Source organism: Thalassophryne amazonica, chromosome 16, assembly GCF_902500255.1.
Source record: "Thalassophryne amazonica chromosome 16, fThaAma1.1, whole genome shotgun sequence".
NCBI lineage: Eukaryota > Metazoa > Chordata > Actinopteri > Batrachoidiformes > Batrachoididae > Thalassophryne > Thalassophryne amazonica.
The window spans coordinates 66,078,418-66,092,211 of NC_047118.1; the positions used below are offsets into that span (position 1 = coordinate 66,078,418).

At 39.5% G+C, this 13,794-nt stretch overlaps 1 protein-coding gene across 1 annotated transcript in view; it reads left to right on the plus strand.

Annotated features, from left to right (window-relative positions):
* Nucleotides 1–13,794, plus strand: part of mfsd13al (major facilitator superfamily domain containing 13a-like) — a 36,245-nt gene that overhangs the window by 15,407 nt on the left and 7,044 nt on the right. The window contains exons 3-5 of the mRNA XM_034191027.1: nt 817–1,233; nt 4,549–4,703; nt 4,791–4,874. Of these exons, the coding sequence (XP_034046918.1) occupies nt 817–1,233; nt 4,549–4,703; nt 4,791–4,874 (656 nt within the window). The remainder of the gene's footprint in view (nt 1–816; nt 1,234–4,548; nt 4,704–4,790; nt 4,875–13,794) is intronic.

Genomic DNA, 13,794 nt, shown 5'->3' on the forward strand with positions numbered 1-13,794 from the left:
GTCGGTGAGGTTGCATATTGTTCTTGTGAAACACCTTAGGGTGACATTTTGTGATTTGGTGCTGTGCAAATAAATTGAATATAATGGAACCACACCTGTTTGTTAATCTACGCAGTATTCACCTGTCATCTAGAAGGATCTTTGGGGTATTACACAGGCAAAACAAAGTTGGATTGATCTGGAGAATCAAAGTTCAAGACAAACTGAGTTTGCCTTAATTATCTGCTCTTTTGAATGTGGTGAGTTACAAGATGATGACATTGGTTGCTTTCAAGTTATTGCCTACACAAGTTGTCTGGGATGGAAGAAACAGGTCATCTACATTTTTAGTATCCAAGCCCCACCCTGTTACCAGCACACAGAAACGTTCGACAGCCTCCTCATCTTCAGCCTTGCTTCACTGTGTGTGTTGTACCAAGTTTGTTGCCACTGACTGGTTCTGTGTGAAATACATACACTACCAGTCAAATGTTTGGTCACAGTTTCCCATTCAGTTCATTGGGAAGGTGTGTCCCAACATTTGACTGGTACTGTACGCTGTTGGTCATTTTCTACAAGGATGTTGTACTGCCAGCTGTAAGCAAATATAATGGATGAATTAATACATCTGACAGTACTAGAAATTGGTCATACCGTGCATCTTGGTGTAACAACTGGAAATTAGCCACGTTTTAACTTATTTCATTGTCCATGTCAGCCAGTACATAATGATAAAGACATGAAGTCTGGGACTTCAATACAATGGTTACAATTAACAGTGTCTGTCCTTTTAGCCAGTATGCTTTGACTGTCTGGTGCTTCTCTTGATGATTTCAGGTAGCTTCTCTCATTGGCTCGTCCAGCATCCTCTTCTGTGGTGTGGTGTCCAACAACATGGAAGATTTTGCAGCTTTCCAAGCCTTTGCGGTACTGGTTGCTTTCATCAGCTGTGGCTGTATGATGTACTCGGGCTTCTACAGCGAGAGCCGCTTTGATGATAAAGGATCTGGTCCAGATGATGTGGAGTGTGCCGCCAATCAGTCGTCTTCTTTCTCCGGGATGAGAGTTTTGTTGTTGCAGATTTTGACCAACAAGGACTTCCAGCTGTTTGTGTTAATGAACTTCTTCCAAGTTTTTGTGTTAACTTTTTGGAGTAATTTTACAATCATTTTTTCTGACAACCTAATTCCTCAAGATGTACTGCCGCCAGTTGCCAAAAGCATCATGTATGGAGCTGGATTCATGTGCCCACAGGTATTTTGATGGAAATCAAAGTTCTGTTGCATGGTAGATAATGACATTTTATCACGGCTTCTTGCCCTTTCGTAAACCATTACCTCCAAGGCCGTAACTACTGATTAAGTTCCTTATCAATTAAGATGAGTGATTTTAGATAATATATTAATGGTTTAGTCTATAAAGTGTCAGGAAGATTGCTTAAAATTCTAGGTTACAGGCCAAGGTCAGAATTTTTGAAAAGCTGTTATGAGGGATTGATTAAAGATACATCTGTGGTTACTGTTAAATGCAAACATGAAGTTGTATATCACCTTATTAGTCACATGACCTTTGAGCATTGGCAACTTTAAAGGGTCAAACTTGACATCATATATTTAACACAAACATTTTGGAACCAATATGGTTTAATGTTGAACCTGACCAATATAATTTTTTTTGGGGGGGGGGGGGGGGAGCAATATAGATATTAAGAAGTAAAAAAAATTACAGCATCAGTGCTGATGTAGACATAAAAATATTAATTCTGAATATTTTATCAAATCTATATGACAAGGATGGCTTTGAGGCTTGATGTTTTACCGTTTAAACATAAGCTTTATTAGAAATATAACTAGCAACCAACCAATGTATATCACGCTGCCTTCACTCAGATGGGTAATTGTCGTGTTACATCGCTCAACATTTGTATCAAAGAGACTTGTCTATTTTGACTCCTTTTGACACCTAGCTGGCATCTTAGTGACCACTAACCTCTTGTTGGTGTTAAATGCCTACTATGATTGAAAATAAATGGCAGCTGTTCATGTCACCTCTATCACTTGGAGTTAATGGGACCAAGAGATGATGGGGGTCCCAGCCATGTGTGACAACATGTTAAACTGTGCTTTTGGATCACCCTGTACTGGGCAAACTACATAATGACACAACTTCCCAGAACAAAGGTATTTTTCTACATTGTTCATTCCTTAACATACGTTTTCATATCGGCATGCTGATATGAAAACTTATACAAATATGCTAATGATAGGGTAACATCAACTGGTATTATCGGCAAACCGATGGGGGGGGGGGGGGGTGGTGGCCAAGCGGCTAAATGTGCTTGTTGTAAAATGTGGTTCCAGGACAGAAGGATCCTGGTTCAAGGCTACCCCTGCCTATTCTCTGTGTAATTTGGAGTTGCATCAGGAACGATATCCAGCATAAAATCTTATCTCAAATTAACATGCAGATCATCCGCAGATCTGCTGTGAGATTCCTGAGTGAAAAATGGAAGAAGCCGAAGGGACATTTATGTTAACGGCCAATCAATGTATTGGTTGGGTTCTGTTTTAAAGATGGTTATGTAAGTCAAGGATAAAGTGATTGTGTTGGCCAGAGTCTACTGTATATTGTTGTGTGACTGAAATATTCCATCCATTTTCTAAAGCTGCTTTCTCCAGGGTCACAGGTGGGGTGGGGGGGGGAGCATTGCTGGAGCCTATCCCAGCATTCATAGTGTGTAATGCAAGGTACACCCCAGACAGGATGCCAGTCTGTCACAGGGCCACATATAAACAAACATATTCACATCCGGACACACACCTACAGTCAACTTAAGGTTCAGTTCAATTAGCATGCATGTCTTTTGGATCTGGGAGGAAGCTGGAGCACCCGGTGGGAACCCGTGCAAACATGGGAAGAACATGCAAACTCCACATAGAAAGGCCCCAGGTGGGGTGTGATCTAACGACCTTCTTGCTGTGAGGTAACAGTGCTAACCACTAAGCCACTGTCATCCATCCATCCATCCATTTTCTTCCACTTTATCCAAAGTCGGGTCGCGGGGGCAGCAGCTCAAGCAAAGCCGCCCAGACCTCCCGATCCACACACACCTCCCCCAGTTCCTCCGGGGGAACCCCAAGGCGTTCCCAAGCCAGCCGAGAGATGTAGTCCCTCCAGCGTGTCCTGGGCCTTCCCCGGGGCCTCTGAATCATAAAACATTTAACAAATGAGATGTATTTGTACAGGACAAAAATGTACACAAATTGATATCAAAATTTAATTTCTGTTATTCACAAGTTCCCTCAATCTGCCATAGTGTGACAGCTGCTTAACTTTCCCCAACAATGCAAGTAATACCCACTTGAGTCTCCCCAAACACCTGTTTGTTTAACACGATCATTCCAGTGGTACCTAAGGATCCTCTGATGAGACCTCGTCCCAAACACATCCAGTCGTCACCTTAGGTCACTGGCTAGTGTCCAAGTCTCACAACCATACAGTAAGAGAAGAAACACCAGGACCGTGAAAACTCCTGCAAAAGTACTGATATTACCAAACATCTCTCGATCTTGCAGGTTAAGGACCCAGAAACTTGAATGTCAGTTTTCGAGATAAGTGAATCTCACTAAAAGTTTGATACTTTTGTGGCATACAGATGCACCTCTGATATCTGAGTCCACGAAGACAGTGAAAGCCTGGATTTTAGATTTAATTCAGGAGAACAACAGACCAAAACACTCGCACTCCTGTGGCACAGATTTGTGCTTAAACCGTGCATACGAACAATTCTATGCAAGTATGGAATTCATCGAGTTGTACTTAGATTTAGAAATGTGTGTAATTATACTCACAGCATCTACTGGTAGAAGAGGGGAAACTGGACCTTGAAAGCACTGCTGCTGTTCTCATGCATTCTTTATTTCCTTGAATAAATAACTACACAATTAGTAATTATATTGAGTTAAAACAGATGTGTATTCTCTTTGGTGTTTGAAAACAATATAACACTAAACTGCAGCTTTTGGTCTCATCACTCATCAAAAAAAAAAGGCCTCTGTCTTCCATTGTTACTATAATGCAAAGAGACAATGGGGACCCTCCTGCAATTTTATATTAAACATGGGCCCATGTAATTTTTGCTGGTCATCTTTAATTGGGAAAGATGGCAGCAAAATCACAGGAGTGCAAAGGATTGTGGGATCACAAGCGATAAATAGCTGTCTACGTATTCTGTGAATTGGAATGTTTTATGGAAGGTGTTGTGGTGAGCCTGTTAAAGCTTTTAAAAAATTATGTCCGGAAGTGATTTTCTCTAAATTAAGAATCAACATGACACCGTTAAGTAGTGCGTTTATTGGCCTATTAGCCTTTACTGTTCATGCTTTTCATCTCGGTGCTATGCCCTCACACAAAGACCTCGATCTCTGTCTTTATTATTATTAGTTTATTATCTTTGTTCTTTTAGCCATTATTATGAATGTACCAGTGGTGTAAAGAATAATAATGGTTTTATGATTTTTATCTTCCGGTGTGCTGTGTATTGTTTCTGATCCATTCTTCTCATCACAGGTGCTGGTCTTGAGCAGTCAGAATCTGCTCCACCGCTTCGGGTACCACAGGGTCATCCTCCACACCTTCTACTTGGAGGTGGGAATGGCTGTAATCATGCTGGTGCTCGGCTCAACCCACTCCTATATCCTGGCATTTTTCCTCACAGTTAACATGTAGGAGGTTAAATGGCATCAAACGTGTGTTTTCCTTTGTGCTGTGATGCAGTGAACATCACCTGATCTTCTTGATATTCTATACAGGGTCATAGTTCATGCTACCTTCAGTCTTTTCAACTTGCCTTTGGCTGACATCATTGACAAAGATCTACAGAAATACAAGCGCAGGTAAGAAAAATAAAATACAATAAAATGTGCTAGAGACAATATGTACTGAGAGTGGATCCAGAAGGTATTCACTTTCCACATTTATGTTAGTCTTATTCCAAAATAGAGTACATTCATTTTTCCCCTCAATATTCTACTCACAGTGACAATGTGAAAACTTTTTTTTTTTTAGATTTTTGCAAATATGTTAAAAATAAATAAACTAAGAAATCACATGTACATAAGTTTGTTTTTGTTTATTTGGATCCCCATTAGCATCTGCAGTGTAACTGCATCAGCTACTCTTCCTGGGGTCCATTCAAATTTTAATTACAATTCACAAATACACATTTCAGTACAATAACACAACACATTTCCATTAAGGCCTATAAAACACAATGAAAACTCATAATACATTACAATGCTTCAGACATTTGCTTAAAATAATACTTTTTATGTTCCTTTTTAAAACCCAGACCACTGCTCAGTTCCCTTAACTTTTGTGGTAAATGATTCCATTCTCTCATGGCTCGAAACATCACTGTCCGTTGGCTCTGGTTTGTTCTACATTTAGGCAGAATGAAACGCAGTCCTTTGGCATGCCTAGCTGGATAAAAATGAGTATCTTTGCTGAAAGGGAATTGTTGGTAAAGGACAGACGGTATCTGAGTTATAATAATATTTCTTAAGTTTGATTTTGCATATAACCACCTGTACCTTACCAAAAGCCGAGAGGTGCTTATGCATTGTATCTACACTCGTCCTAAAGCCACATTTTAATGCCACATGTGCAGCTTTATTTTGCACAAGCTGTAATTTTTTTACATTATTTACTGAAGTGTTTGACCAAACGACTGCACAATAATTCAAATGAGACAACACTAAACTTTGAATGACATATGGGATCACTGATTTAGTTAAATATCTTGAACATCTTCGTATCACTGCCAAACTCCGTCCCATTTTAGAGACTACATTATTTGTTTGTTTGTCTCAGGACAGTTGGCTGTCAATGCAGATTCCAAGGAGCTTGACTTCTTCCACTTGTTTAACAACTGTGTTTTTTATTACAAGATTTAGTTGAGGTTTGACTCGTAAGGAATGTTTAGTTCCAATGACAATGCTTGTTGTTTTTCCTACATTCAGAATGAGTTTGTTGTCTTCAATCCAATTTTCAATCTTTTTAATTTCCTGCTCAAGTTTTGTTTTAACCTCCTCAATTGATTTCCCAGCCAGATAGACTGTTGTGTCATCTGCAAACATTGAAATGCTTGCTGTATCAAGCACTAATGGTAGGTCATTTGTGAAAATTGAATATAGAAGTGGACCAAGACAGCTGCTTTGTGGCACACATGTTTCACATTTTGAGCATTTGAAAAACATCCATTATAATACACTAATTGTTTTCTGTCACATAAGTAATTACTAATAAATTGCACAGCAGATTTGGAGAAGCCATAACATTCAAGTTTGTTTTTTTTTTTTAGAAGAATTTTGTGATCAATGAGATCAAAAGCAGTGGAGAAGTCTAGTAATACTGTCCCAGTAATATTACCTTTGTCCATTTCCCATAACCAGTCATCTGTCATTTGGGTCAGTGCAGTCGCTGTTGAATGTTTTTCTCTATAAGCATGATGAGAGTTTGTTATTAAATTGTTCTCTCTAAAATAAGAGTTAATCTGATCATACATCATTTTTTCCATTAATTTACTCAATACAGGGAGTAAACTAATAGGTCTACTATTTGTTGCAGAAAATGACACTTTTATTTTTTGGTAATGCTATAATTTTTGATATTTTCCAAGCCGACAGAAATTTATTTTCATTAAAACATTGATTAATTTTGTGAGTTATGGCTGGTGCAATTATTGAGGCTACAGGTTTTAGGAGGCGCCCATCTAGTTCTTCTACTCCTGGAGGTTTATCTTTTAGTGTCTTCAAATATTCAACTTTATTTATACTTAAAACCTTAAAGCAAAAATTACACTTTTTTGATTTCATATTTTCTTTTATGATCTCAAATGACTGATTTTCATTTTTTGATTGTAAATTATTTCTGAATGCGTCTCTTTTCTATAAAATAATTGTTTAAATAATTTGCAATTTCGTCAGATTTAGTTAAAAATCCATCATTTGTTTCCAAGACCAGTGGAGTTGATGTATTACCATACAAGAGGGAGTTGAGACTTTTCCATAACTGTTTATTGTCTGTAAAAGTTTTGAATTTCTCATGATAATATAATCTTTTCTTTTTCTTGTTTTCTTTAACCACAAAATTTCTAAGTTTACGATATACTTTCCAGTCAAGTTCACTTCCAGATGTTATTGCAGTCTGCTTGGCTTTATCTCTTTCCTTCATTTGTGCTTTCAAGTTGACATCCAGCCATGGACTGTTTGAGTTAGATACATTTCTTAATAGGTGCATATTTGTTGACAATTTTTATTGATAAATTGTCAAATATTTGAAAAGCTTTCTCTGGATCTTTTTCAGTCATGACTTCAAACCAATTTACATGTATTATTTCATCCACATATTTGTCAAGATTAAAATATTTAAAAGCTCTTTTCCTTATAATTTTAGGACCAGCTTTGGGAACTTTTGTTAGCCTGACAATACCTATTAAGTTGTGATCACTAAATCCTACAGATGTAGAAGAGGCATTAAAACAGAGATTTGGTCTATTTGTAAATATATGGTCAGTACATGTTGCTACCTCAGTTCCATCAATTTTGAGACTCACTCTAGTGGGTTCAGATATCATTTGTGTCAAACCATATGCCATTGCCAGTGTCATCAGTCTGGATTTCATTGGATAATTCATAGTCCAGTCAATGTTCTGGTCTCCGAGCAAAAACACCTCAGAATCTGTGCTAGTGACATGATCAAGCATCTGATCAATTTTATCTAAATAATCTTTACATGAATTTGGAGGTCTGTAACAACATCCTATAAGAATTGGCTTGAGATGTTTTAAATATACCTGTATCCAAATGGATTCAATAGAATTCAGCATTAGATCATATCTCACTTTTACTGGCAAGTGACTTTGAACATAAATTGCAACGCCACCTCATGTGCATTCTGTCTCGACAGAATATATTGTACCCATTGACTGTAACTGAACTATCTTCCAAAGTTGAATCTGAGTTTCCGACACTGCCAGTATTTGAAAATTGTGCTCAGCACTTAAATTTTCAATTTCAATTAGTTTGTTTCTTAAGCTACATATATTGATATGAGCTATTTTTAGCATTTTTTTGGTGAAATATTGTTTGGCATTAGCATGATTTTATTTTGCTAACCTGATTGTTCTTTTGAAGTTCTATGAGGTCACCTTCTGATTCATCTGTATTTGTCTAAATCTTTTAGTTCTCTAATGACCATCACTCTGGACTCTTCACTTTGTTTCAGCATTATTTTACAATTTCTGGTCCAGGTCGCATGGATTTTGTTTTGTTTTTTCAACATTCGAGCTTGTCTGGCAATTTCAGCATTTCTCTGTGTCAGGTGCTCATTCAGGAACACTCCTGACCCTTTACGTTTTTTGGCTTGTCTGAGCAACTCAATTTTCTGTTTTCTGTTCCAGAATCTAAAGATTACCGATGGTTTGGCTGTCACATCTTTCCTAGGGAGTGTATGGCAAGCCTCAATGAAACTGCTCTGGATGCTCATATTCTTACTTTCAAAAAACTTCACAACTTGTTCCTCTAAAGTTTCCAATTCTTTGGAAGGAGCATCCTCCCCATCCCTGTCAGCTGTTACAGTTCGGGCATATGTTCGATGTCTTGTGTACAGTCCTTGAATTATCAAATCATTCTTGAATACTGTTCAAGATCATCAACTCTGTTCTCCAAGTATTCAATTTTTTTTTGTCTTTTTCCATTACAATGTTCTTCAGATCTCTCACCTCCTTCACAAGATTTTGGAATTGTTCTTGATTTTTCACCACTTTTGAGAGCTCACCTGTGATGAAGTTCAGAGACTTCTTAATTTCCTCCAGTTCATCTTCAAGCCCTAATCTTCTCTGTGCCATTGTTCAGAATCTCATGTGTTTACTACTAGCAGGTCAATTTCCAGCAATAGCTCCAGCACACTGCATTCATGGCGGCTCGAAAACAAAACAGACCTCTCCGGCGTTAAATGCTGCTTCTTATCGAGAAACGCCCACCGTTACAGATTGAAATGCAGCAGTCCTGTGTCAGGGATAACCCGCAGTAAAAAAAAGAGAGAAAAAAACAAAAAAAACAGTTTTAAAGCTCTAATGTTAAGTTGTGTAACGAGAACTCGGCCAGCGGAAGCAGCGGGCTCGAGTGACACTAACAACCGCCTGAGCCGCAACGGGACGCCGGCTACAGGAACAGGCCACTTCCCTCTCCTGCAGGATGAACGGCACTCTCTCACTGTCGACCCTCTCCTCCGACCGACTTTAATCTTCATTGTAGAGTTTGCAGGTTCTCCCTGTATTCTGCAGGTTCTCCCAGTCACCTGCTGCTCCCGCGACTGGCAGTTTCTCCACACGGCAGTGCTGCAGTCGGCTGTCGGACTGAGATGGAGATTCTGGTGTCAGCTCGGTTCCGTTCCACAATCCGAACCAGTCTTGTGAAGTATTCACCTCATTTGCCATGAAGCTAGAAATTGAGCTCAGGTGCATCCTGTTTCCACTGATCATCCTTGAGATGTTTCTACAGCTTAATTGGAGTCCACCTGGGGTAAATTCAGTTGATTGGACATGATTTGAAAAGGCCCACACCTGTCTACATATAAGGTCCCACAGTTGACAGTGCATGTCAGAGCACAAACCAAGCATGAAGTCAAAGGAATTGTTTGTAGACCTCTGAGACAGGATTGTCTCAAGGCACAAATCTGGGAAAGAGTACATAAACATTTCTGCTGCTTTGAAGGTCCCAATGAGCACAGTGGCCTCCATCATCTATAAATGGAAGAAGTTCACCAGGACTCTTTTTAGAGCTGGCTGCCCGTCTAACTGAGTGATCAGGGGGAGAAGAGCCTTAGTCAGGGAGGTGACCAAGAACCTGATGGTCACTCTGTCAGAGCTCCAGCATTCCTCTGCAGCAATTCAAGGGGTAACAGTTTTAAAAAGGTCAGACAGTGGAGTGTGTCAGCACATACAGTGAGGAAAATAAGTATTTGAACACCCTGCGATTTTGCAAGTTCTCCCACTTAGAAATCATGGAGGTGTCTGAAATATTCATCTTAGGTGCACGTCTACTGTGAGAGACATAAGCTAAAAAAAAAAAAAAAAATCCGGAAATCACAATGTATGATTTTTTTTTTATAATTTATTTGTATGTTACTGCTGCAAATAGGTATTTCAACACCTGTGAAAATCACTGTTAATATTTGGTACAATTTGGTGCAATTACAGAGGTCAAACGTTTCGTGTAGTTTCTCACCACGTTTGCACACACTGCAGCAGGGATTTTGGCCCATTCCTCCACACAGATCTTCTCTAGATCATCCAGGTTACTGGGCTGTTGCTGAGAAACACGGACTTTGAGCTCCCTCCAAAGATTTTCTATTGGGTTTAGGTCTGGAGACTGGCTAGACCACCCGAGAACCTTGATATGCTTCTTACGGAGCCACTCCTTGGTTATCCTGGCTGTGTGCTTCGGGTCATAGTCATGTTGGAAGACCCATCCACGACCCATCTTCAATGCTCTAACTGAGGGAAGGAGGTTGTTCCCCAAAATCTCGCAATACATGGCCCCGGTCATCCTCTCCTTAATACAGTGCAGTCGTCCTGTCCCATGTGCAGAAAAACACCCCCAAAGCATGATGCTTCCACCCCCATGCTTCACAGTACGGACGGTGTTTTTGGGATGGTACTCAGCATTCTTCTTCCTCCAAACACGGTGAGTGGAATTAAGACCAAAAAGTTCTATTTTGGTCTCATCTGACCACATAACTTTCTCCCATGACTCCTCTGGGTCATTCATATGGTCATGGGCAAACTTAAGATAATTTTAACCCATGACGTCTTAGTGTATTACCCACAGTAACCTTGGAAACAGTGGTGCCAGCTCTCTTCAGGTCATTGACCAGCTCCTCCCGTACAGTTCTGGGCTGATTCCTCACCTTTCTTAGGATCATTGATACGCCATGAGGTGGGATCTTGCATGGAGCCCCAGTCCGAGGGAGATTGACAGTCATGTTTAGCTTCTTCCATTTTCTAATAATTGCTCCAACAGTTGATCTTTTTTTCACCAAGCTGCTTGGCAATTGTCCCATAGTCCTTTCCAGCCTTGTGGAGATCTACAATTTTGTCTCTGGTGTCTTTGGACAGCTCTTTGGTCTTAACCATGTTAGTAGTTGGAGTCTTACTGATTGTGTGGGGTGGACAGGTGTCTTTATGCAGCTAACGACCTCAAATAGGTGCTTCTAATTTGGAATAATAAGTGGAGGTGGACATTTTAGAGGCGGACTAACAGGTCTTTGAGGGCCAGAATTTCTGCTAATTGGCAAGTGTTGAAATACTTATTTGCAGCAGTAACATGCAAATAAATTATTTAAAAAAAATCATACATTGTGGTTTCCAGATTTTTTTTTTTTTTTTTGCTTATGTCTCTCACAGTGGACATGCACCTAAGATGAAAATTTCAGACCCCTCCATGATTTCTAAGTGGGAGAACTTGCAGAATCGCAGGGTGTTCAAATACTTATTTTCTTCACTGTACAAATATCTTGGAACGGTCAGCAATAAAAACTGAGCTTTGAGGCAAACTGTGCTGTGTTTAAAAAAAAAAAAAGGACGCCAGCGCCTGTATTGTGTGAGGAAACTGTCCACTTTTAACAGGACCATGCTGACCTTGTTTTATCATGCTTTTATAGAATCAGTTTTATCCTTCTGTCTTGTTTCATAGTTTGGAAGCGTGTCCCTCAAAAACAAAAATTGTTTAAACTGAATTGTGAAATGGTCGAGCAAGCTGATTGCAGAGTCTCAGCTCCATCCAGGATCCCTGTATACTAAACAGATACAGAGGATAGCTGGTTTGATTCTGAGAGACATCTCCCACCCTCTTCATGGTGAGGTCCAGCTGCTCGCCTCAGGTCGGAGGTTTAGGGTAGTAGCTTGTAAAACCAAACGTTACAAAAACAGCTTTTCACCAGCAGCATCAGTGCTGTTAACAAGTAACAGAAACTCCAATATAACTTATGTATTTATTTTTTGTATAGTTTCTTTTACCTTGTTTTTATGAACAGCACATTATTTATTTATTTATTTATTTATTTATTTAATCCTTTGGCTTGGTATGACATGTTTTTAGACTTTTTATCTATTGATGTTATTTTATCTTGGGGCCGTCCTTGTTCTTTTATCTTTAGCACTGCTGTCACTTTGTCTTGTTCTGTGTCTCTCTCTTTGCAAAACAAGATGATAGTAAATAAATTGAATCTGAATCCACCAATCAGGCCTGTATGGTAGAGTGGCCAGACAGAAACCAGGCACCATCCTTACAATGAAGCATGGTGGTGGCAGCATCATTCTGTGGGGACGTTTTTCAGTGACAGGAACTGGGTGACTAGTCAGGATTGAGGGAAAGATGAATGCAGCAATGTACAGAGACATTCCTGCTCCAGAGCGCAGTTGGCCTCAGACTGGGGTGACTGTTCATCTTTCAGCAAGACAATGACCCTAAGCATACAGCCAAGATGTCAAAGTAGTGGCTTCAGGACAACTCTGTGAATGTCCTTGAGTGGAGCCAGCCAGAGCTCAGACCAGAATCCAACTGAACGTCTCTGGAGAAATCTGAAAATGGCAGTGCACCGTCACTCCCCATCCAACTCGATGGAGCTTGAGAGGTGCTGCAAAGAGGAATGGGCAAAACTGTCCAAAGATAGATGTGCCGAGCTTGTGGCATCATATTCAAGAGGCTGTAAATGCTGCCAAAGATTCATCAACAAAGTACTGAGCAAAGAGTGTGAATACTTATGTACATGCGATTTCTTAGTTTTCTATTTTTAATAAATTTGGAGGAAAAAAAAACTTTTTTTCATGTTGTCATTATGGGGTGTTGTGAGTAGAATTTGGAGGGGAAAATAATAATGGTAATAATAATAATGTTTATTATATGGTTGTTCAGAGCTGTGTTTTCATCTCGTTTGTCTTCATTTTGCATGTCCACTTTGAGGTTGTTTGCTGTTAATTCTTCCAATTCGAACTCAAACTCTTGTACGGTGTAATAATATTTGCTCTAAGAATGGTCCTCTTAGTAATTTCTTTGTTCGCTTTTTGTTTTGTTTTATTTCACGCCATGAAAATTGTAAACGAAGTCGGAATTCTGGTATGCGGTCCGGACTGATTGTCATGGTAACGGTCTGATATGGGAAAATATCAGACTGGAAATCAGCCAATCAGAGCGTGCGTACCGTCATAGCCATATAATAATAACGTTAACATTAATGACAGTTTGGAGTATTTGTGGTAGTTGTTGACAAGGCTCTGTGATGGTAAAGCTGCCACTGAATATGTCTTGGACTTTATTTACATCATTTACTAAGAAATACAAACAGTATGGCACTCTATGGTAAATCTGCATGGAGTAGACAGTTCTCAAAAACTGAGAGACTGTGCAAGAAGAATGAGGAAAGACACCCAGACAACCCAGAAGAAGTTATAGGGTCATGTGGCTGTGATTGGAAAAATTGTGCACAGTGAGTGACAGATATTGTCAGCTCGTGCAAATATCCGTTTTAGCGGCTCCGCTAAGACATTGGTGGTAAAACTCAATTTGCGACCGTAAAGTCCAGCATGAATGTCCGCAAATCATCAGACACAACAGGGTTTATTCCCTAAATCACCTTAGGTGGTACAGATTAGGAAGGTTGCAAGAAATTTACTGCTTGTTGTTTAACAAATGTTCAGGAAAGGACATTTCTTTAAAAACATTTGATTCTGGAGTATCAAAAGTGAAAGACGAA